The 21,540-nt window shown below is 45.0% G+C and overlaps 1 protein-coding gene across 1 annotated transcript in view; it reads right to left on the bottom strand.

The window, feature by feature from the left end:
• Positions 1–20,404, bottom strand: part of FBXW9 (F-box and WD repeat domain containing 9) — a 40,846-nt gene extending 20,442 nt beyond the window's left edge. Inside the window, exons 1-5 of the mRNA XM_082256664.1 lie at positions 19,924–20,404; positions 17,250–17,389; positions 12,868–12,996; positions 12,647–12,759; positions 8,991–9,082 (exon numbers count right to left, since the gene is read on the bottom strand). Of these exons, the coding sequence (XP_082112790.1) occupies positions 8,991–9,082; positions 12,647–12,759; positions 12,868–12,996; positions 17,250–17,389; positions 19,924–20,335 (886 nt within the window). The 5' untranslated portion in view covers positions 20,336–20,404. The remainder of the gene's footprint in view (positions 1–8,990; positions 9,083–12,646; positions 12,760–12,867; positions 12,997–17,249; positions 17,390–19,923) is intronic.
• Positions 20,405–21,540: the final 1,136 nt, after the last annotated feature.

Below are 21,540 nucleotides of genomic sequence, written 5' to 3'. Positions count from 1 at the left end.
ATAGAGTTTAGGTCTGGAGACATGCTTGGCCAGTCCATCATCTTTACCCTCAGCTTCTTTAGAAAGGCAGTGGTCGCCTTGGAGGTGTGTTTGGGGTCGTTCTGTTGGAATACTGCCCTGCTGCCCAGTCTCCGAAGGGAGGGGATAATGCTCTGCTTCAGTATGTCACTGTACATGTTGAAATTCATAGTTCCCCCAATGAACTGTAGCTCCCCAGTGCCGGCAGCACTCATGCAGCCCCAGACCATGACACTCCCACCACCATGCTTGACTGTAGGCAAGATACACTTGTCTTTGTACTCCGCACCTGGTTGCCGCCACACACGCTTGACACCATCTAAAACGAATACATTTTATTTTGGTCTCATCAGACCACAGGACATGGTTCCAGTAATCCATGTCCTTAGTCTGCTTGTCTTCAGCAAACTGTTTGTGGGCTTTCTTGTGCATCATCTTTAGAAGAGGCTTCCTTCTGGGACGACAGCCATGCAGACCAATTTGATGCAGTGTGCGGCGTATGGTCTGAGCACTGACAGACTGACCCCCCCACCCCTTCAACCTCTGCAGCAAAGCTGGCAGCACTCATACGTCTATTTTCCAAAGACAACCTCTGGATATGACGCTGAGCACGTGCACTCAACTTCTATGGTCGACCATGGTGAGGCCTCTTCTGAGAGGAACCTGTCCTGTTAAACCGCTGTATGGTCCACCATGCTGCAGATCAGTTTCAGGGTCTTGGCAATCTTCTTATAACCTAGGCCATCTTTATGTAGAACAATAATTATTTTTTTTCAGAGCCTTAGACAGTTCTTTGTCACGAAGTGCCATGCTGAATTTCCAGTGACCAGTATGAGAGAGTGAGAGAGATAACACAAAATTTAACACACCTGCTCCCCATTCACACCTGAGACCTTGTAACACTAATGAGTCACATGACATTGGGGAGGGAAAATGACTAATTGGGCCAGTTGGACATTTTCATTTAGGGGTGTACTCACTTTTGTTGCCAGCAGTTTAGACATTAATGGCTGTGTGTGGAGTTATTTTGAGAAGACAGCAAATTGACACTGTTATACAAGCTGTACACTCACTACTTTACATTGTAGCAAACTGTCATTTCTTCAGTGTTGTCACATGAAAAGATATAATAAAATATTTACAAAAATGTGAGGGGTGTACTGACTTTTGTGAGATACTGTAGATGGATAAGAGTCAAACCCCTACAGCAGACCTGGGCACAGAAAAAGCCTCTGATATATAAGCTGATTAGGGCTGAGTGCAGGGTATCCAACCACCTACCCCACAGCTTTTCAAACTCACTGGAGCAACCCTTGCGTTGATAAAAAGGACTCTCCAGAAGTAACAAATTGCCTACCAAGGTTACCCATGATTTATGTGTGGGGGGGTCAGGAGATTTCTAAAGCTGTAAGATTCGTTTTCGGGCATGGAATATGGCGCGCCCTATGGCTATCCTAGGGCACTCCTCCTGTACAACATCCTCAAAGACACTTAAAAAGGCAGCATTTAGGATAACAGGATATTTACCCTGCTAACTGCATTTAGGGTATCCGGTACTTTATTCCAGTAGTGGTGTAGCTTGGGGCAATGCCTAAGTAAGTAAACTTAATTCCTGTGATCCTATAGGTTTGTTCTGAAGTTGAATTTGTATGCAAGTTGGAACAGGTTCATTTTTAGGAGTAACTCCAGCCAAAAAAAATATTTTTATGTTTTTTGGATAGGATAAGGAAGGGTTAACACCCCTGTAATGTTTGTGTTGCTGTCTGTGCCCCTGTTCAGAAGATTTCACATCATTTTCTGTCCCTGTGACAATGGGATTTTTTAAAATTTTTGGTTGTTGTGGAAACAAGGATTGGTGATAAAGCTTCAACGGAGACAACTTTATCCCATGAGAACTCTTCCAGGAGTGAATTTCCTTTCCTAGGGGGAGATTTCTTCTCACTTCCTGTTGTCTCCCTCCATTTTTAAGTATGAGTCATATGCAAATCAGATGTTTGTAACTTTGGGACTTGCCTGTAAAGCTGGATTAATCAGATTAACTCCATTTTTAAAAAGGTAGTTGATTTTTTTTCCCCCAAAATATTTTAAATTGAGTAACATGGTAGAAGTCATACAGCCATTAAAACAATAAGAAAACCAGTAATGGCAAAGTAAACAGGAGAAACATTACTTTTTTAGACAATATTGAACTTGAACATCAAAGAGAGTGCCGTGTTAGTAGCTTTTTACCAGGGCTCATATAAGGTTGTGACCATTGTATAATGGAGTGCTTGATACAAACTTTGAAGCCATTACTTGAGAAAGAATGATCAAAACAACACATAGGGAGGCATTGCAAAATTAGGGCGATAGAATTAGATCCGTATAACAATATAGGTAACGTCTGTTTGTATCAATAGAGGTCAGGAGTAGCACCCTGAGGAGCAAAGTCTAATCGGCAGGAAACTTTAGTTAAGGGATAAGCAGGCAAAGTTGCATTGCTGGGTGAGGGGTCTGGTGTGGGGGGTCGGGGTCCTGTCCCCAGAATATAAGGGTCCAGGTTCCACTTCCGTTTGCCTATTGGGGAGTGGGAGAGGGGGGAATGGGGGGCGGAGGGTGAACAGGAGAGGGAAGGGAATAAGGGGGAGGAAGGGGAGATCCCTCCCAGTCTCTGTCCCACAGGCGGCCAACGGATGGCCTCCAAGGAGTAGTAGCGTAAGAAAGCAGCATATGTAAGTGATGAAGGAATGGGGATGTAATGAGGCTATCTACCATCTTCTTCTCTTGTTTAGGGTTGGGAGGAGCCAGAAACCGTGATCAATTAAGCAAAATATGATCCCCACTCACTTCATCCTTGTGAGGTGCGAGTTGGGTAGGGTCTGAAAGAGCAGGTGTAAAAGGTACTGATTGTTTAGAAACTATGGCATGTGGGTAATGGAAATATTTCTAGAGTGGAGTGTGGTTGTCAATAGGGTGTACATGGGTGAATTAACAAATTAAATCCAAGGGTCCCAAATGCGAGCGTATTTATCAGTTCTATCCTGAGCAATGGCAATCAATTCCTCAAGTTTAGCTATTTTATCTATCCCCTGTAGCCATTCCAGTACAGAGGGTGATGTGTTTGATTCCCAGTGCACGAGTATGCATGATTTAGCAGCATTAATCAAGCGTGGGAGGAGTGTTTTGCAATATTGATGCAGAGGGATGCCGATATGGTGTAGCAGATATTGCGCTGGTGAGAAGTTTTTTATGTGGGTGTCTAAGATTTTTGTAATAATGTCATCGATTTGTTTCCAGAATGGCTGGTTTCGTGGGCACATCCAAAAAATGTGCAAGAGTGTGCCCGGGTCTTTGTGGCATCTCCAGCAATTAACGGGCAAGTCAGGGTAATACTTATGTAAGACCGTTGGGGTTCTGTACCAACGAGTCAGGAGCTTATAGCAGTTCTCCTGAGTCGAGACATTAAGAGAACTTTTGTGAGAAATAAAACAGATATTCTTCCAGTCCTGATCGGTGAGTGATAAAGCGAGATCAGATTGCCAAGCAGATAATGCTTTGTTGGAATGTACTGGGGAGTCCGAAGAAAGTAGGTTGTATGTGGCGGAGACGAGATGGCATTGGGGGGGGGGGGGGGAATGACGTCCGCCCGCTCTAGCGGCTACTGCGCGCCCCCGGGGGCGCGCAGCGCGGCGATCGGGGGTGAGGCTCGTCCCTCGGACATAGCCCATCCCTGATCAAGGTAAACAGCCAATAGAAATTGGCTGTTTACCATGTGATCGGCTGTGTCAGTCACAGCCGATCACATGAGCGGCTCCTGCACGAGCCGCTCATTCTCTCTGCAATGCGCGCCCCCGGGGGCGCGCAAAGCAGCGATCGGGGACGAGGCTCGTCCCTCGGACAGAGTCGATCCCCGATCTAGGTAAAGAGCCAATGAAATTGGCTCTTTACCACGTGACCGGCTGTGTCCAATCACAGCCGGTCACAAATGTCAACAGAGAACACGGTAACTAGCTGTCACCGTGTTCTCCTCCTCACACACTGATCCTGTGTGAGGAAGAGAGTGTGGTAACAGCTAGTTACCAAATACAGTGCACCCCAAACACACTGATTGCCCCCCCCCCCCCAATAAAGAGTACCTGTCACTAGCCCATCAAAGTACCCGAGTACCTGTCACCAGCCCATCAGGTACTCTGATGACAGGTACTCGGGTACTCTGATGGGCTGGTGACAGGTACTCGGGTACTCTGATGGGCTGGTGACAGGTACTCGGGTACTCTGATGGGCTGGTGACAGGTACTCGGGTACTCTGATGGGCTGGTGACAGGTACTTGGGTACTCTGATGACAGGTACTTGGGTACTCTGATGACAGGTACTCGGGTACTCTGATGACAGGTACTCGGGTACTCTGATGACAGGTACTCGGGTACTCTGATGACGGGTACTCTGATGACGGATACTCGGGTACTCTGATGACAGGTACTCGGATACTTTGATTACCTGTCAACGGAGTACCCGTCATCAGAGTACCTGAGTACCTGTCACCTACCCATCAGAGTACCCGAGTACCTTCCACCTGCTCATCAGAGTACCTGACGCCTGAAGTACCCGAGTACTTGCCGCCTGCTCATCAGTACCCATCACTACTCATCAGTACTCATCAGTACCTATCACGTATCAGTACTGATCATCAGTACCCATCAGTACAGTATCACCTATCAGTACTACTCATCAGTACTTATCACCTGCCTGTCACCTGCCCATCAGAGTATCCGAGTACCTGTCACCTGCCTATCGGAGTACCCGAGTACCTGCCACCTGCTCATCAGTACCAGAGTACCTGTCACCTGCCCAACAAAGTACCCGAGTACCTGTCACTCTACATACAGCCACCATGTCCAAGTCCAAAAAGGTTTATATACGTCCTCCGTTTAAACCTAAATACCGGTGTTATGGCAGCAGATAGCTGCCATAACCCTGGTATTTTTTTAAACGGTGGACGGTTGGCTTTCCGATAAGGGTGGTCCCAGCGGCGGATTCGCCGTGGGTTCACCCTTCCGGGATGGCGGTAGAGGTGCCCCCCCCCTCCCGCCGCGTCCGGTCCTTTTCCCCGCTTACCGGACCCGCCGGCAGCGGGGAAAACGATCCGGTCCCGGATCCTCACAGACAGGATGTCGAGTGAGGGCAAGCTTGCCCTCACTTGACTCTATGGTCTTGGAGGACCGGAGCTACGGAAAATGTTGTTGCCTAGCAACCGGTTTAAATGTCCTTTTTTTTTTTTTTTTTTTTCATTTTATATAATAATTTTTTATTTTTTTTTCTATCTTTTAGTGTACTTGTGAGATCTGAGGACTTTTTGACCCCAGATCTCACAAAAAAGAGGTCCTGTCGTGCCTTTTTCTATTACTAGTAATGTTTACATTTCTTGTAATAGAAATAAAAATGATCAATTTTTTTTTTTTTTTTTGTTAAACGGTGTAAAAATAAAAAATAATAAATAAAATAAATAGTAAAAAAAAAAAAAAAAAAAAAATTAAAGCGCCCTGTCCCCGTTAGCTCGCGCGCAGAAGCGACGCATATGGAAACCCCGCCCACATATGTAAACGGTGTTCAAACCACACATGTGAGGTATCGCCGCGATCGTTAGAGCAAGGGGAATAATTTGAGCCCTAGACCTCCTCTGTAACTCAAAGATGGCAACCTGTAGAAATTTTTAAATTGTCGCCTATGGGGATTTTTAAGTACCAAAGTTTGTCGCCATTCCGTGAGCGTGCGCAATTTTGAAACATGACATGTTGGGTATCTATTTACTCGGCGTAACATTATCTTTCACATTATGGAAAAAAATTGGGCTAACTTTACTGGTTTCTTATTTTTTAATTAAAAAAAGTGAATTTTTTCCAAAAAAATTGCGTTTGGAAGACCGCTGCGCAAATACGGTGTGATAAAAAATATTGCAATAATCTCCACTTTAATCTCTAGGGTCTCTGCTAAAAAAAAATATATAATGTTTGGGGGTTCTAAGCAGTTTTCTAGCAAAACAACTGATTTTAGCTTGTAAACACCAAATGTCAAAAATAGGCCTAGGCAAGTGGCTAGGATGCATGATGTATGTATTTTGGGGTGTCATTTTTGCTGTGTACATGCTATGTGTTAGGAATATCCTATAAATTGACAACTTTGTGTAAAAAAAAAAAGTTTTTATTTTTTTCCCACATTTTCCAAAAACTTGTGGAAAAAAATGACATGTTCAAAGGACCCATAATGCCTCATAGAATATACGTTGGAGTGTTTGCTTTCCAAAATGGGGTCATTTTGTGGACTTTTCCATTGTATTGGTGCTCTAGGGCCTTGAAAAGTGTGATAGGTAGTAAGAAAGTTTTATGTGTATTTATGCTCCTAAAACGCCTTATGGTGCTACTTGGACGTGGAGTCTCTTTTTGTGGCCAGGCTGTGTAAAAGGCTCACACATGTGGTATCACCATACTCAGAAGGAGTAACAGAATGAATTTCGGGGTGTCATTTTTGCTGTGTACATGCTATGTGTTAGAAATAGCTTATAAATTGACAACGTTTTTTTTTTTTCTTCATTTTCCCAAGAATTGTGGGAAAAAATTATAACTTCAAAAAAACTCACCATGCCTCTTACTAAATACCTTGGACTGTCTACTTTACAAAAATGGGTCATTTGGGGGGTATTTGTACTGTCCTGACATTTCAGGGCCTCAAGAAAGGAGATAGGCAGTCAGTACATCTGGTGTGATCAATTTTCAGTAATTGGTACCATCGCTTCTAGACTCAATAACTTTCACACAGACTAAATAATATACACTAATTTGGGTTAATTTTACCAGAGATATGTAGCAGTATAAATTTTGGCCCAAATGTATGAAGAAAAATTAATTTTTTGCAAAATTGTATAATAGAAACTAAAAAAAAGTGTTTTTTTTTCAAAATTTTTGCTCTTTTTTTGCTTATATCATGAAGAAAAAAAAACCCAGTTGTGATCAAATACCACCAAAAGAAAGCTCTATTTGTGTGGAAAAAATGATAAAAATTTTGTTTGGTTACAGTGTAGCATGACTGAGCAATTGTCATTCAAAGTGTGAGAGCGCTGAAAGCTGAAAATTGGTCTGGGAAGGAAGGGGGTCTAACTGCTCAAGTAGCGTCACATCACAACTGAGTATAAAAGAGAAGAGAGGCGCCTCTAAGTGTAGCAATATGGTTACATTTAATGAAGGTACAACATTTAGCAACTCACATGGTTGAGGATTAAAACAGGCACATCTAAGTATGCAGGCATCCGGGGTAAAGCTGTCCGCATAGACCCGGCTCCGCACCGCCATCGACATCATACCTTCCACATTGCGCTCCACGTTTTCAGATCGCTCTACTGCAGGGTAGTCTTCGTCACGACTGCAGACTGACGACAGTGAGAGCCGGCAGTGCGGAAAATGGTCTATGTGGACAGCTTTACCCCGGATCCCTGCATTCTTAGATCTGTCTCTTTTATTCATCAACCATGCGAGTTGCTAAATGTTGAAACCTCAATAAATGTAACCATATTGCTACACTTAGAGATGTCTCTCTTCTATTTTATACTCTGTAGCTCCTGCTGGATTTTTGCTTCTAATCCCCCTGTGGAGGCGCCATTAGTGGATGGACATTTTATGGTTACACAACCTATCACATTGCTATAATCTTTTTATATATGGTCTATAAACTGAAGGACTTTGTGGAACGAATCATCTGAGTTTCCATTATTTCTTATGGGCAAATTTGCTTTGATATATACGAGTGCTTTGGATCACAAGCATGTTTCCGGAACGAATTATGCTCATAATCCAAGGTTTTACTGTATATAATCTCCTTGCCTATCTCATTTATATAATTACTGGAGGCAAGACTGCTCTCCAAATCCACAAAGTACTCTACTCATACTTCACAACAAAAGGTTTGGCTAGCTATGAAAAGCCACATGCAGCATAAACGTTAGTCTAGATATACTCTTTTATGAGGGAACCCAAAAATAGTGGAAGGACAGTACTTTATCTGTAGGGTAGCGCCTTTTGAGATATTTAGGATCTAATATTTTTACAACTATGTTTAAGCAACACCTTAAAAACTTTATTGCAGCTCCAAACTGAACACACTTTTTTTTTAAGGATTGCTTTTTTATTCTAGAGTAAAAAGATTTCTTTATATTTTAATTTATTTATTTCAGGTACTTATATAGCGCTGTCAATTTACGCAGCGCTTTACATATACATTGTACATTCACATCAGTCCCTGCCCTCAAGGAGATTACAATCTAAGGTCCCTAACTCGCATACATACACAGTAGGGACAATTTTTTTTTCTTTATACAGGATCCAATTAACCTACCAGCATGTCTTTGGAGTGTGGGAGGAAACCGGAGTACCCGGAGGAAAACCACGCAGGCACAGGGAGAACATGCAAACTCCAGGCAGGTAGTGTCGTATTTGGGATTCGAACCAGCGACCCTCTTGCTGCTAGGTGAAAGTGCTAACCACTATATACTTCTAGCTGATACATGCTATAATGGCACAGTTCAAACTTACCGCAATATCACATCAGTTGTACAGGTCCAAGTTAAGAAAGGTCTGATCTTCAGAATGTAATAATTTTTCCTCTTTGCCCAAGGAACAAGCCACAATCCCCCTAGTAGGCCCTCAATGGAAACCTGACCACGACAATCTGATGACCAATGGCTGGAACATGCCATACTTTTGGATTTTTATGGCAGCTTCTGTGTCACAGAATCTCCCCACTGTGTCCTAAATTCCATTGACTGAGGTGTCCCACACTACACAGATACTGGGCAGAGGTTGTTAACACTTAATACCATTTGTTATTTTTTTTAAATCTTGAATCTGACCCAATCTTGAATCTGTTTAATGAATTTATTTGAACAGTAACTTAAAGTGGTTGTAAAGGCGCAAGTTTTTTTTATCTTACTGCATTAATTCATTACCTCTTGGATCATACATGCTCACTCTCTTGTCGTAGGATCCTGCAACCAAGATGTCCGGTAGATAAGCCAGGCACAGGATTGCTGCCCGACCACTAAGAAAAAAAAAATGGGGGTTTTCTGGTTAGAATATGCTACAAGAAGCAGAAAAAGTCACCATTATTGTGGCTGCATGATAGTTATTCAAAAATTATCAACTCCCTTTTATTTCTTCACAGTCAATACATAAATGTCAGCTGGATTTTCCATGTTTAATGAAGAACCTAGAGCTGGACTATGTTTTCCAGGTAACAAGAGTGCCGAAGTAGAGTTATTTGGTGGTGTCCACAAGTACCTTTGCTGGGCTTGAAATAGCCCCCTTGGATCCGGGGCCCAGATTGTACACAGTGCTTGATCTTCTGCCAAAGTGTAGAATAAGCCCAACTCCCGGTTATTCAAATGTCAGAACTTTTATTTTCCACTTCGTTTACAGAAAAAAAAACTTCTGGCTACACCCATGGGCAGTCCCAGGGGGTATACTCCCTCTCCCTGCTATAGTCACTCAGTTTTGTAACAAGCAGTGTCAGGAGAATTATAACTCCACATAAGGGTGGGTGCTGTATCCGTCAATGAACATCAGAGAAATGGATTTTACATTAAGTCAAAAATCCTATTTTCTCTTTCGTTCACTGGCGGACACAGCTCCTGTCATTCTTGACCATTGGGACTTCCCAAAGCAGTGTTAAACATGAGGGGTAAAAAACAGCAAAAACATTTCCAAGGCTAAAAATTAGTCAACCAGGCAACAGGGGCTCAACCAAAAACAACTGGAGCCCACCCAAAAAAAAAAACAATACACCCTCAAAGAGGATCAGGTCCTCTAAACAGTAGCCTGTAAAACATTGCAGCTAAAAGGATCAGTACATCCACTTTGTAAAAGAGTGCACCGACAACCAGGTGGCCGCCCGGACTATATCCAAGGCATGCAATTTCCTTTGGATGTTTAGGCCTGAGACACAGGGAAGCCAACACGGTCTTCATTCAAATGAAAGTCCGAGACCACCTTACGAAGGTAAGATAGACAGGGGCGAAGCACCTCCTTATCCTTGTAAATCACCAGATAAGGTGAACTTCAGCATAACGCAGCCAGTTGCGACAACCTGTGTGCAGAGGTGATAGCCACCAAAAAGGCCACCTTCTGGGACAGCATAAGCAGGGGAATCTCCTGAATATTTTCAAAGGGAGGCATCTGTAGAGCTGAAAGCACCAAATTGAGATCCCAAGGAGGCAACAGGGCTCGCACTGGAGGGACCAAATGTCGGACACTTTGAAGAAAAGGTACGCACCAGGGAGTGTGTGGCCAAAGGTTGTTGGAAGAAGACCGCCAAAGTCGACACCTGGCTCTTGATGGTACTCAAGGCCAACTTCTGTTCAACGCCCCTGTCGAAGGAAGGTTAAGATTTGAGCCACCGAGATGGAGTAAGGATGCACCCCAAAAGACTCACACCTCGCAATGTACATCTTCCACATACGATGGTAGATCTTCCTAGAAGTAAATTTGGGGACTGTGAACAGGTTTCAGTAAAAACCCTGAAAACGTTCTGAAGTCGGAACTGGAACAATCACCCCTTGAAGGAACAGGTCTTGTACCGCCCCAAACAGACCCTGCAACCGGTCTGGAGACAGGCGCAGGTTGGAAGGAAAAAACCTCACCGGGGGACGGGGGACAAGAGCAAAACTCGATCTTGTAGCTGGACCAAACTACATTGTGGACCCACTAGTCTTGTACCAGGGAAGTCCACGGGTTCGGAAACCAGCGAAGACCTCCCCCCACCTCTGATACAGGTGAGGGTACACCTTCATGCAGAAGGAGCCTTGTCCGCCGGTCCCGACTTGCCAGATCAGGTTGAATTGGATTTGCAAGAGGAGGTCCTGAAAGGCTTCAAGCCCTTGTCAGTCGCCCCTGAGGGACGAAAAAACCTCTTATGAGCTCAGAAGGAAGATCCATGTCTACGACAGATTCCTTGCCCTTAGTAGCCTGCGGAAGAAAGGTACTCTTCCCCCCGTGAGACCTTTAATGTCATCCAGGGTAGCTCCAAACAGGTGATCTCCTTGAAAGGGAAGATCAGGCAAGGCCTTTTTAAAAGTCTGATCTGCAGACCAGCATTTAAGCCAAACGACACGCCGAAGGACCACCGCCAAACAGAGAGGTGAGCCATCAGAGGAGCCGCATCCAATGAGGCATCATAGATAAACTGCAGCCTCTGGACCAGCTGGTCTGCCAGCTCAGCAAAGGCAGGGGGGGAGCTGTTCTCCCTCCAGGTGACGGCGTAGGAGCTTAGGGGGCAAATACTACTTTTTCACATAGGGCCAGGCAAGTTTGGACAGCTTTTTTCCCTTAATAAATTAAATCATCATTTAAAAACTGCATTTAGTATTTACTGTGGTTATCTTGGTGTAATGTTAAAATTAGTTTGGCGATCTGAATCATTTGGGGGTTAATTTTACTTATTAAAAAAGCAGAGTGTGCAGAGAAGCTAGCCTTAAAGCCTCCAGCTTTGGTATCATTTTAAATAGCTGTGCCAAACTAACTAGAGGCTCTGCGTTCAGATCCATGCACCCAATTCTGCCTGCATGTCAAACTCTGACATGCAATTGTCTCCATGACGGACTGCGTATGCATCTACTTCTATGGGCTGCCTGTACGCAGCTCCAAGGTTGATGCACACCGCATAGCTACATACAGTGCTGTGTGCTAGCAGTGATACGGGGACTTTCTGTTCTGTTCCCAGAACAAAATCAAGTCGAGCTGAGCTCTGCTATCAATTAATACAATGATTTCTCTGAATGGCTGATGCGGAGATCATGGAGTTTTCCACCCATCTCTCCACTTCAGCCATTCAGCCGTTATTCTGTCAAAAAAGAAAAAACACAATGCTTCCCGTGAATAGCTCAGCAGTGCTCAGCCTGATAAAAGAAAAGGAATTGGCAGCACTCCAGGTTGATGATTAATTAATGATTAAGCACACAGTCAGTGTGTGAAACGCGTCTACCTTGTCACGATTGTCATATTTGGATGTCCAGTCAATAAACCTGGATTTTGACTGCCAATTCCTTTTCTTTTATCAAGTTTTCACGGAGGCGAGCCGGGGCATGCACCTGTGTGAGTCATCAGGCAATTACACCACCTTGAGCAGTGACTCCTTGTCTGTTCAAGTGCTCAGCCTGAGTTGATTTTTTTTCTGGCAGCAGACAGAAAGTTCCTGTAGCACTGCTGGAACACAGCACAGTATACTGTATGTAGCGAACACTATCTGTCGCAATAAGCAACAAATAGTGGCAGTACTGATTGGCCCAAGTTGACTGTTTGTGGTGATAAAAAACTAAAAAAAGGTACACGATCGATTGATGGGGCTTTTTGGCACCCTTGTGAATCACTTACGATTGATCTACAATTCAGTGATGACGAACCTTGGCACCCCAGATGTTTTTGAACTACATTTCCCATGATGCTCAACTACAGTGCAGAGTGCATGAGCATCATGGGAAATGTAGTTCTAAAACATCTGGGGTGCCAAGGTTCGCCATCACTGATCTACATGTAAGGGCACAAAGAAATGCCATCTATCCTATATGAATAATTTGCTTCTATGTTAAATAAAAAAAAAAAGCCTTCATACCGGATCTCTCCAACCTGTTGTCCATCGGCTGCTATGTCCCATATCTTCATGGTGCTATCCCAGGAGCCCGAGCAGACATGATTGTCACAGGCGGCAAGGGACCAGGCCCACCCCTAGAACATTCAGGGCAGAAAGCATTTAGCACAATTTAAGAGCTGTGACAAAATCTACTATGCTTTTGGTGCTATCGTGTATAAAATAGGTATGAAAGGCAACTTTACCTTGTGAGTTCCTGTTTTTGTGGTTCCTAGCATCTTGCTTTTTACTTTTTCCTGTTTTTTCCCCAGTTTTTTCAGGTCCCAAAGGATGACATTTCTGTCCCGGGATCCAGACACACACAGTGACCCTCTCTGCAGAAATGATAACATATGATGTTAGAATGTGATGTCATTGCACAATCTAGGTGATCAAACTATTAAACAACTGAAAAATCAAAGAAGCCAATTGGAAAATTGTCAGCTGAACAGTGACCATCCTAAAAATGCTCCCTCCCCACCTGTATAAGAAAGATGTATATACTTACCTATTTTCAGGCTACTCCAGTCCAGTCACATGATCCCCCGTGTCAGCCAGGGGCAGCTACAGGGGAGGGGAGAGAGAGCTCAACAGTGATTAGACTGACTGAATAACGTTGTCGGTGCTCCCTACTCTCCCATGCAGCTGCCGAAGGCGGACTAAGGGGTGCCAGACCACATGATTGGACTGGAAAGGCCTAGAAATAGGTAAGTATATATACATCTTTTTTTTTTTTTTGCACAAGTTAGTTAGCATAGGTGTTAGGAGTGGGGAAGGAGCGTTTTAAGATTAGTTAGATTTAGTCTGGAATTATATTTTAACAAAACAAGGCCACAATCAAAATAATTAGCCCCCCCCCCCACATTAGATCTGCTTCTGCCTACAATCTCTTCATTAATTCTACAACGACACCCAAGTTTCTCTCTCTACCCCTCAGCTCACTCCTTTAGCCTCCTCACGGATCACCAATTTACTAATACATATCAGCCTGGATGTCACACCACTTCCTCAAACTCAATCTATCCAAAACCAAGCTCATAATAATTCCTCCCCCACGCGCCCTTTCCCTTGATCTCTCTGTCAAGATCGATTGCACAATGATCATCCCTGCATGCCAAAATTCTAGGTGTAATCCTGGACTCTATCCTTTCGGCCCCGTGTCCAATCATTGTCCAAATCATTCTGCCTTAACCTCTGCAACATCTCCAAAATATGTCCCTTTCTAACCAATGATACCACAAAGCTCCTAATTCACTCCCTGGTTATCTCTCGCCTCAACTACTGCAACTCCCTCCTCATTGGCGTACCTTTACATAGGCTATCCCCTCTTCAGTTCATTATGAATGCTGCTGCCAGGCTCATCCACCTTAACAACCGCTCAGTGTCTGCTACCCCTCTCTGTCAATCCCTCCATTGGCTCCTACTCACCCAACAAAATACTAACATACAAAGCCATCTACAACTCTGCCTCCAAGCTACATCACTAACCTAATCTCAAAATACCAACTTAATCGTTCTCTTCATTCCTCTCAAGACCTCCTGCTCTCTAGCTCCCTTGTCATCCCCTCCCATTCTCACCTCCAGGACTTTTCCCGAGCCTCTCCCATCCTATAAAACTCCCTACTCCAATCTGATTATCTCCTACTCGGTTTGCTTTTAGGCGATTCCTAAAAAACCCTCCTCTTCAGAGAAGCCTATCCTACCCCCACATAACAACTGTATTTTTCTTTTTTCAACCAGCTCATCCCCCTCACTTATTCATTTTTATATCACTTGACCCTTCCTCCTAGATTGTAAGCTCTAACGAGCAGGGCCCTCTAATTCCTCCTGTATTGAATTGTATTGCAACTGTACTGTCTGCCCTCAGGTTGTCTCTGCGGAAACTGTTGGCGCTATATAAATACTGCATAATAATAAACCATTTATTCATCCCCCACTTCCCTTCCTTGTGAGAGGGGAGCTCTGAAATGAAAACATGTTGTGATTGGCCATCACACTGGTTACAAGGTACAAAGCCACTCTGATTGGCTCTGTGCATTTTCCCTATGGTTTGTGCTGGTCAACCTGATGCCATTCGACAGGCGCACTTGCCATCTGTGTCAGATTTTTTTCTGTGGCACTGTTTAGAAACGCTGCCCAAGAAATAAGAATCCACCTCTAGACTGTTCTTTTAATATATGGCAGAATCCAGGGGGGGGGGGGGGGGGGTAAAGCTGAACTTATTTTTATTTTAATACACGTCAACAAGCTTTTACCATAATACTGATGTATGTCTCTTCTCTCATAAAAGCTTCTGCTTTTCCTGCTAGCAATTTTCTTCTAATTGAACACCAAGCATGCTTTGGGTGCCAGGATGAATTAACTCCATGCACATGTGTGGAAGTTAGGTAATCATGGGCCAGCCAATCAAGATGGCTGAAGACTCTAAACATGGAAAAAAGTCCGGTTAAAGGCAGGACTGAGGTTCTTTGGATTTGGGGAGAAATTCCAACAATGGGTTTTCATCCTTTATGCGAATCCTGTATCCCAATTGTTGGTAAATGGTGTATTATCCATGACAATTTCATTGAATAGAGGTACCCATCAAGGGTGTCCTCTGTCCCCTTTGTTATTAGCTATTGAAACATTGGCACTAAGATTTCCAGTCTACCCTCATCAAGGGCATTTCTCCGGGTGATCGGACGCAAGATGCGGCGGAGTCATTGGATGCAGCTATGCAGATTATCAATACATATGGCGCTTTTTCTGGCCTTAAAATGAATTGGCAGAAATCAGCCTTGATGCCCCTACACCCTCAGGCCTTTGCTAGGGAGGAACCAGTCAGTCCCCTTAAAACAGTGTCCTCCTTTAAATACCTTGGCATAAATATTACATGATCAACCATGACAGCTCTAAGCCTTAACCTAGATCCTCTCCTTCTAGTGATCAAAAATAAACTTACTATTTGGGACAAGCTCTCTATCTGTGGCAGGCAGAATCAATCTAATCAAGATTATCCTTCTACCCAAGTGTTTATATGTGACCTCTTACATACCGACTGTAGTGCCCAAGTCGTTTTCCAAAACTTTGGATACACTGTTTACCACATTTTTATGGGCAAACAATAGACAGGAGTTGAAACTCTCTGTCCTGCAAAGGCCAAAGGCTGAAGCTGGGATGGCACTCCCTAACATGTACTACTACTATTTAGCTGGACAGCTGCGCCATTTGACTGACTGGCTGGCTGGTACCTGTCACCCCAGCTGTAGTGGAATCGCATTTAGCTCATGTGCTTGAATTAAACCACTTGCTTATAGCATTAGAGGCTCCCTCAAATTTACCGGAAAGGAGGAAAGTTCCAATTTTGAACTTGGCTTGTACTGTTTGGAGGGAAGCTAAGCGACTGGAGGAATTCGAGACATCAATGTAGCTCTACCTTTGCGGCATAATCCCATGTTTCCTCATTTACAGAAATTTGTAGAATATGCCTTTTGGGAGCATAGGGGTGTTGTCACCCTAGATCAGGACTCGACAAAACCTAGACGCCAGGTTGCAATGGCAACTGGAAATCGCATTCTGGCGCCTGGGATACACCGCAGCAGTGATCGGGATCTTCCCATGTAGCCCACCCGTGGGTGCGTGGACTAGTGTCAGGCTGGCTGATAATTGAGGCCTTGGCTTTTCGGCCTGCTGGAGCAGGGTACACAGTCCTATGTGCGAACCAGGGCCCTCTGATTAAAGGTGCTGTGATGAGCGCGGCTTGCTCTCACTGCCCGCCCACCTCCAACATCATCTTCCTAGGTTATTAGTTGGGCTTGATCGGTCGCCCTTTCTTTACTGCCAGTGCTCATCAGTGCCACTTCATAAGTGCTCATCACTGCCACCTCATCTGCACCCATCAGTGCCACCCATCAGTGCTTAGCAGCAAAGCCTCATCAGCGTCGCCTATCAGGACCCATCAGTGACACCTGTCAATGCAGTTTACCAGAGCTACCTATCAGTGCCGCCTCATCTGCACAGCCTATCAGTGCCCATCAGCACAGCATCATCAGCGTCACCTATAAGTGCCCATCACTACTTATCAGCGCAGCCTCATCAGTGTTGCCTGCCAGTTACGCCTCATCAGTGCCCATCAGCGCAGCCTCATCAGTGTCGTCTGCCAGTTCTGCCTCATCAGTGCCACCTTTTTTTTTTTCAGGTTTTCTGTCTTTTTTCACTTGGCACCAGGCATGAGCAATTCTCAAAAAGGTGCTAGAGGTGATGATGGAGCAACAAAGAAGAACACAGATGCCTCAATGCCGGAGGAGGGTGCCATTGGGAAGGAAGGGAGTCATAACAAGTAATGCTTTTATCATATAGGCACATTATAGCAGGAGCCTGCCCACCACAATGTGGACTTTACTTTATACAGTAGGATTTTAATTGGGGTCTTGTATGTATAAAAGACTTCTAAAATCTTCAGAAAGAAAAACACATTCAAAAGACACAGGAGGCAGCCATCAGGTAGGTAAGCTTTTCATCAGAAGAGGTATTTAGTTTAACTTCATTTTCTAAACATTTGACTGGGCTGCTTAGTTTTGCAGTAATGGGGCCAGCCAAGGAAACTTACCTCCAAGACCAGCACGGCATCCACAGGGGCAAAATGGCCCTCAGCCAATGAGAAATGCTCTGCCTTCTTTCCTTCATCTGACCAATTAGACACCTGCTCTTCTAATTCAATGCAAGCAGTTGGCCAATCAAAATGTTCTTCTGTAGAAAGATCACATAAATGATTACATGTACAGAACTACAGGATTGGGTGTCCTCGGGTCTATGTACTATGGTGGGGGGAGTTCTGTCTCTATATTAGGAGGGGAGTGGAAAGGTCACTGTGTCCGGATATATGTGCATAAGGAGGAAGGGAGAGGTCAGTGTGTCCTGATGTCTGTGTATTAGGAGGAGGGGAGAGGTCAGTGTGTCCTGATGTCTGTGTATTAGGAGGGAAGAGGTCAGTGTGTCCTGATGTCTGTGTATTAGGAGGGAAGAGGTCAGTGTGTCCTGATGTCTGTGTATTAGGAGGGGAGAGGTCAGTGTGTCCTGATGTCTGTGTATTAGGAGGGAAGAGGTCAGTGTGTCCTGATGTCTGTGTATTAGGAGGAGGGGAGAGGTCAGTGTGTCCTGATGTCTGTGTAATAGGAGGGGAGAGGTCAGTGTGTCCTGATGTCTGTGTATTAGGAGGGGAGAGGTCAGTGTGTCCTGATGTCTGTGTATTAGGAGGGGAGAGGTCAGTGTGTCCTGATGTCTGTGTATTAGGAGGGGAGAGGTCAGTGTGTCCTGATGTCTTTGTATTAGGAGGAGGGGAGAGGTCAGTGTGTCCCGATGTCTGTGTATTAGGAGGGGAGAGGTCAGTGTGTCCTGATGTCTGTGTATTAGGAGGGGAGAGGTCAGTGTGTCCTGATGTCTTTGTATTAGGAGGAGGGGAGAGGTCAGTGTGTCCTGATGTCTGTGTATTAGGAGGGGAGAGGTCAGTGTGTCCTGATGTCTGTGTATTAGGAGGGGAGAGGTCAGTGTGTCCTGATGTCTGTGTATTAGGAGGGGAGAGGTCAGTGTGTCCTGATGTCTGTGTATTAGGAGGGGAGAGGTCAGTGTGTCCTGATGTCTGTGTATTAGGAGGGAAGAGGTCAGTGTGTCCTGATGTCTGTGTATTAGGAGGAGGGGAGAGGTCAGTGTGTCCTGATGTCTGTGTAATAGGAGGGGAGAGGTCAGTGTGTCCTGATGTCTGTGTATTAGGAGGGGAGAGGTCAGTGTGTCCTGATGTCTGTGTATTAGGAGGGGAGAGGTCAGTGTGTCCTGATGTCTGTGTATTAGGAGGGGAGAGGTCAGTGTGTCCTGATGTCTTTGTATTAGGAGGAGGGGAGAGGTCAGTGTGTCCCGATGTCTGTGTATTAGGAGGGGAGAGGTCAGTGTGTCCTGATGTCTGTGTATTAGGAGGGGAGAGGTCAGTGTGTCCTGATGTCTTTGTATTAGGAGGAGGGGAGAGGTCAGTGTGTCCTGATGTCTGTGTATTAGGAGGGGAGAGGTCAGTGTGTCCTGATGTCTGTGTATTAGGATGGGAGAGGTCAGTGTGTCCTGATGTCTGTGTATTAGGAGGGGAGAGGTCAGTGTGTCCTGATGTCTGTGTATTAGGAGGGGAGAGGTCAGTGTGTCCTGATGTCTGTGTATTAGGAGGGGAGAGGTCAGTGTGTCCTGATGTCTGTGTATTAGGAGGGGAGAGGTCAGTGTGTCCTGATGTCTGTGTATTAGGAGGGGAGAGGTCAGTGTGTCCTGATGTCTGTGTATTAGGAGGGAAGAGGTCAGTGTGTCCTGATGTCTGTGTATTAGGAGGGAAGAGGTCAGTGTGTCCTGATGTCTGTGTATTAGGAGGGGAGAGGTCAGTGTGTCCTGATGTCTGTGTATTAGGAGGGGAGAGGTCAGTGTGTCCTGATGTCTGTGTATTAGGAGGGGAGAGGTCAGTGTGTCCTGATGTCTGTGTATTAGGAGGGGAGAGGTCAGTGTGTCCTGATGTCTGTGTATTAGGAGGGGAGAGGTCAGTGTGTCCTGATGTCTGTGTATTAGGAGGGGAGAGGTCAGTGTGTCCTGATGTCTGTGTATTAGGAGGGGAGAGGTCAGTGTGTCCTGATGTCTGTGTATTAGGAGGGGAGAGGTCAGTGGGTTCTGATGTCTGTGTATTAGGAGGGGAGAGGTCAGTGGGTTCTGATGTCTGTGTATTAGGAGGGGAGAGGTCAGTGGGTTCTGATGTCTGTGTATTAGGAGGGGAGAGGTCAGTTGGTTCTGATGTCTGTGTATTAGGAGGGGAGAGGTCAGTGTGTCCTGATGTCTGTGTATTAGGAGGGGAGAGGTCAGTGTGTCCTGATGTCTGTGTATTAGGAGGGGAGAGGTCAGTGGGTTCTGATGTCTGTGTATTAGGAGGGGAGAGGTCAGTGGGTTCTGATGTCTGTGTATTAGGAGGGGAGAGGTCAGTGTGTCCTGATGTCTGTGTATTAGGAGGGGAGAGGTCAGTGTGTCCTGATGTCTGTGTATTAGGAGGGGAGAGGTCAGTGGGTTCTGATGTCTGTGTATTAGGAGGGGAGAGGTCAGTGGGTTCTGATGTCTGTGTATTAGGAGGGGAGAGGTCAGTGGGTTCTGATGTCTGTGTATTAGGAGGGGAGAGGTCAGTGTGTCCGTGTATTAGGACAGGAGAGGTCAGGGTGTACTGATACTGTGTATTAGGAGAACAGGAATCACTGCTTTATAGCATTACTCACGTTCTACCACTGGATAATTAGCACCTATCCTCCTCTGAACCCGCAACCTCCATGTCACCTCATCCACCACAACATCCCGGAAAGCGCGGCACACAAGAGGCAAAACGCCAAGGATGAACCGTGGATCCAGATAGGTCAATATGTGCAGGATCAGCTCCAAGGGAAGACGCAAGAGCATTGAGGACATCTCCCCATGGTCTGCGGTTGCTGGAGATTTCTTCAGATCCAGACCTTCATGCTTGATGCTGTCGTGAGCCCCCACGGGCAGTGTGTGTGGAGGTTGCTGGCCTTTGTCCTGCAGGGTGTGAGCGCCAAGTACCCTGGACACATAATCTAGTGCCTGCCTTTCCGTATCTTCAGAAATTTCACCATCAGAGTCATTCTCGGAGTCCGCCCCCTGAGCAGTAGCCATGTTAGGTGTTGGAGGACATAGAAGGTCCTGTCAGGGTCAATCGCTGCTTCCACAACTAGACCTTCATTAAGAAAAAAGTACAGAGAATATTTGGTTATCGTTTACATCAGCATTATAGGATATACAGTGCCTTGAAAAAGTATTCATACCCCCTGAAACTGTTCACATTTTGTCATATTACAACCAAAAACGTAAATGTTTTTTATTGTGATTTTATGTGACAGACCAACACAAAGTGGCACATAATTGTGAAGTGGAAGGAAAATGATAAATGGTTTTCAAAATATTTGACAAATAAATATGTGAAAAGTGTGGCGTGCATTTGTATTCAGCCCCTTTTACTCTGATAACCCTAACTAAAATCTACTGGAACCAATTGCCTTCAAAAGTCACCTAATTAGTAAATAGGGTTCACCTGTGTGTAATTTAATCTCAGTATAAATACAGCTGTTCTGTGAAGCCCTCAGAGGTTTGTTAGAGAACCTTGGTGAACAAACAGCATAGTGAAGGCCAAAGGAACACACCACACAGGTCAGGAATAAAGTTGTGGAGAAGTTTAAGGCAGGATTAGGTTATAAAAAAAAAAAAATATCCCAAGCTTTGAACATCTCATGGAGCGCTGTTCAATCCATCATCCGAAAATGGAAAGCATATGGCACAAATGCAAACCTACCAAGACACGGCCGTCCACCTAAATTGACAGGGTGGGCAAGGAGCGCATTAATCAGAGAAGCAGGAACTGGAGGAGCAGCAGAGGTCCACAGCTCAGGTGGGAGAATTTGTCCACACAACAACTTTAAGTCATGCACTCCACAAATCCGGCCCTTATGGAAGAGTGTCAAAAAGAAAGTCATAAGAAGCCTGTTTGCACTTTTTAAAAAGCCATGTGGGGGAAACAGCAAATGTGGAAGAAGGTGCTCTGGTCAGAGGAGACCAAAATTTAACTTTTTGGCCTAAAAGCAAAACGCTATGTGTGGCAGAAAACTAACACTGCACATAATCCTGAACACACCACCCCCACTGTGAAACATGGTGGCAGCAGCATCAGGTTGTGGGGATGCTTTTCTTCAGCAGGGACAGGGAAGCTGGTCAGAGTTGATGGGAAGATAGACGGAGCCAAATACAGGGCAATCTTAGAAGAAAAACTGTTTGAGTCTGCAAAAGACTTGAGACTGGGGCGGAGGTTCACCTTTCAGCAGGATAAC

Source organism: Pelophylax lessonae (genome assembly GCF_965119305.1).
Source record: "Pelophylax lessonae genome assembly, chromosome: 4".
In the NCBI taxonomy this organism is placed as follows: Eukaryota; Metazoa; Chordata; class Amphibia; order Anura; family Ranidae; genus Pelophylax; species Pelophylax lessonae.
Note: the sequence above shows the minus strand (reverse complement) of the source record. Positions and strands in the feature narration are given on the sequence as shown.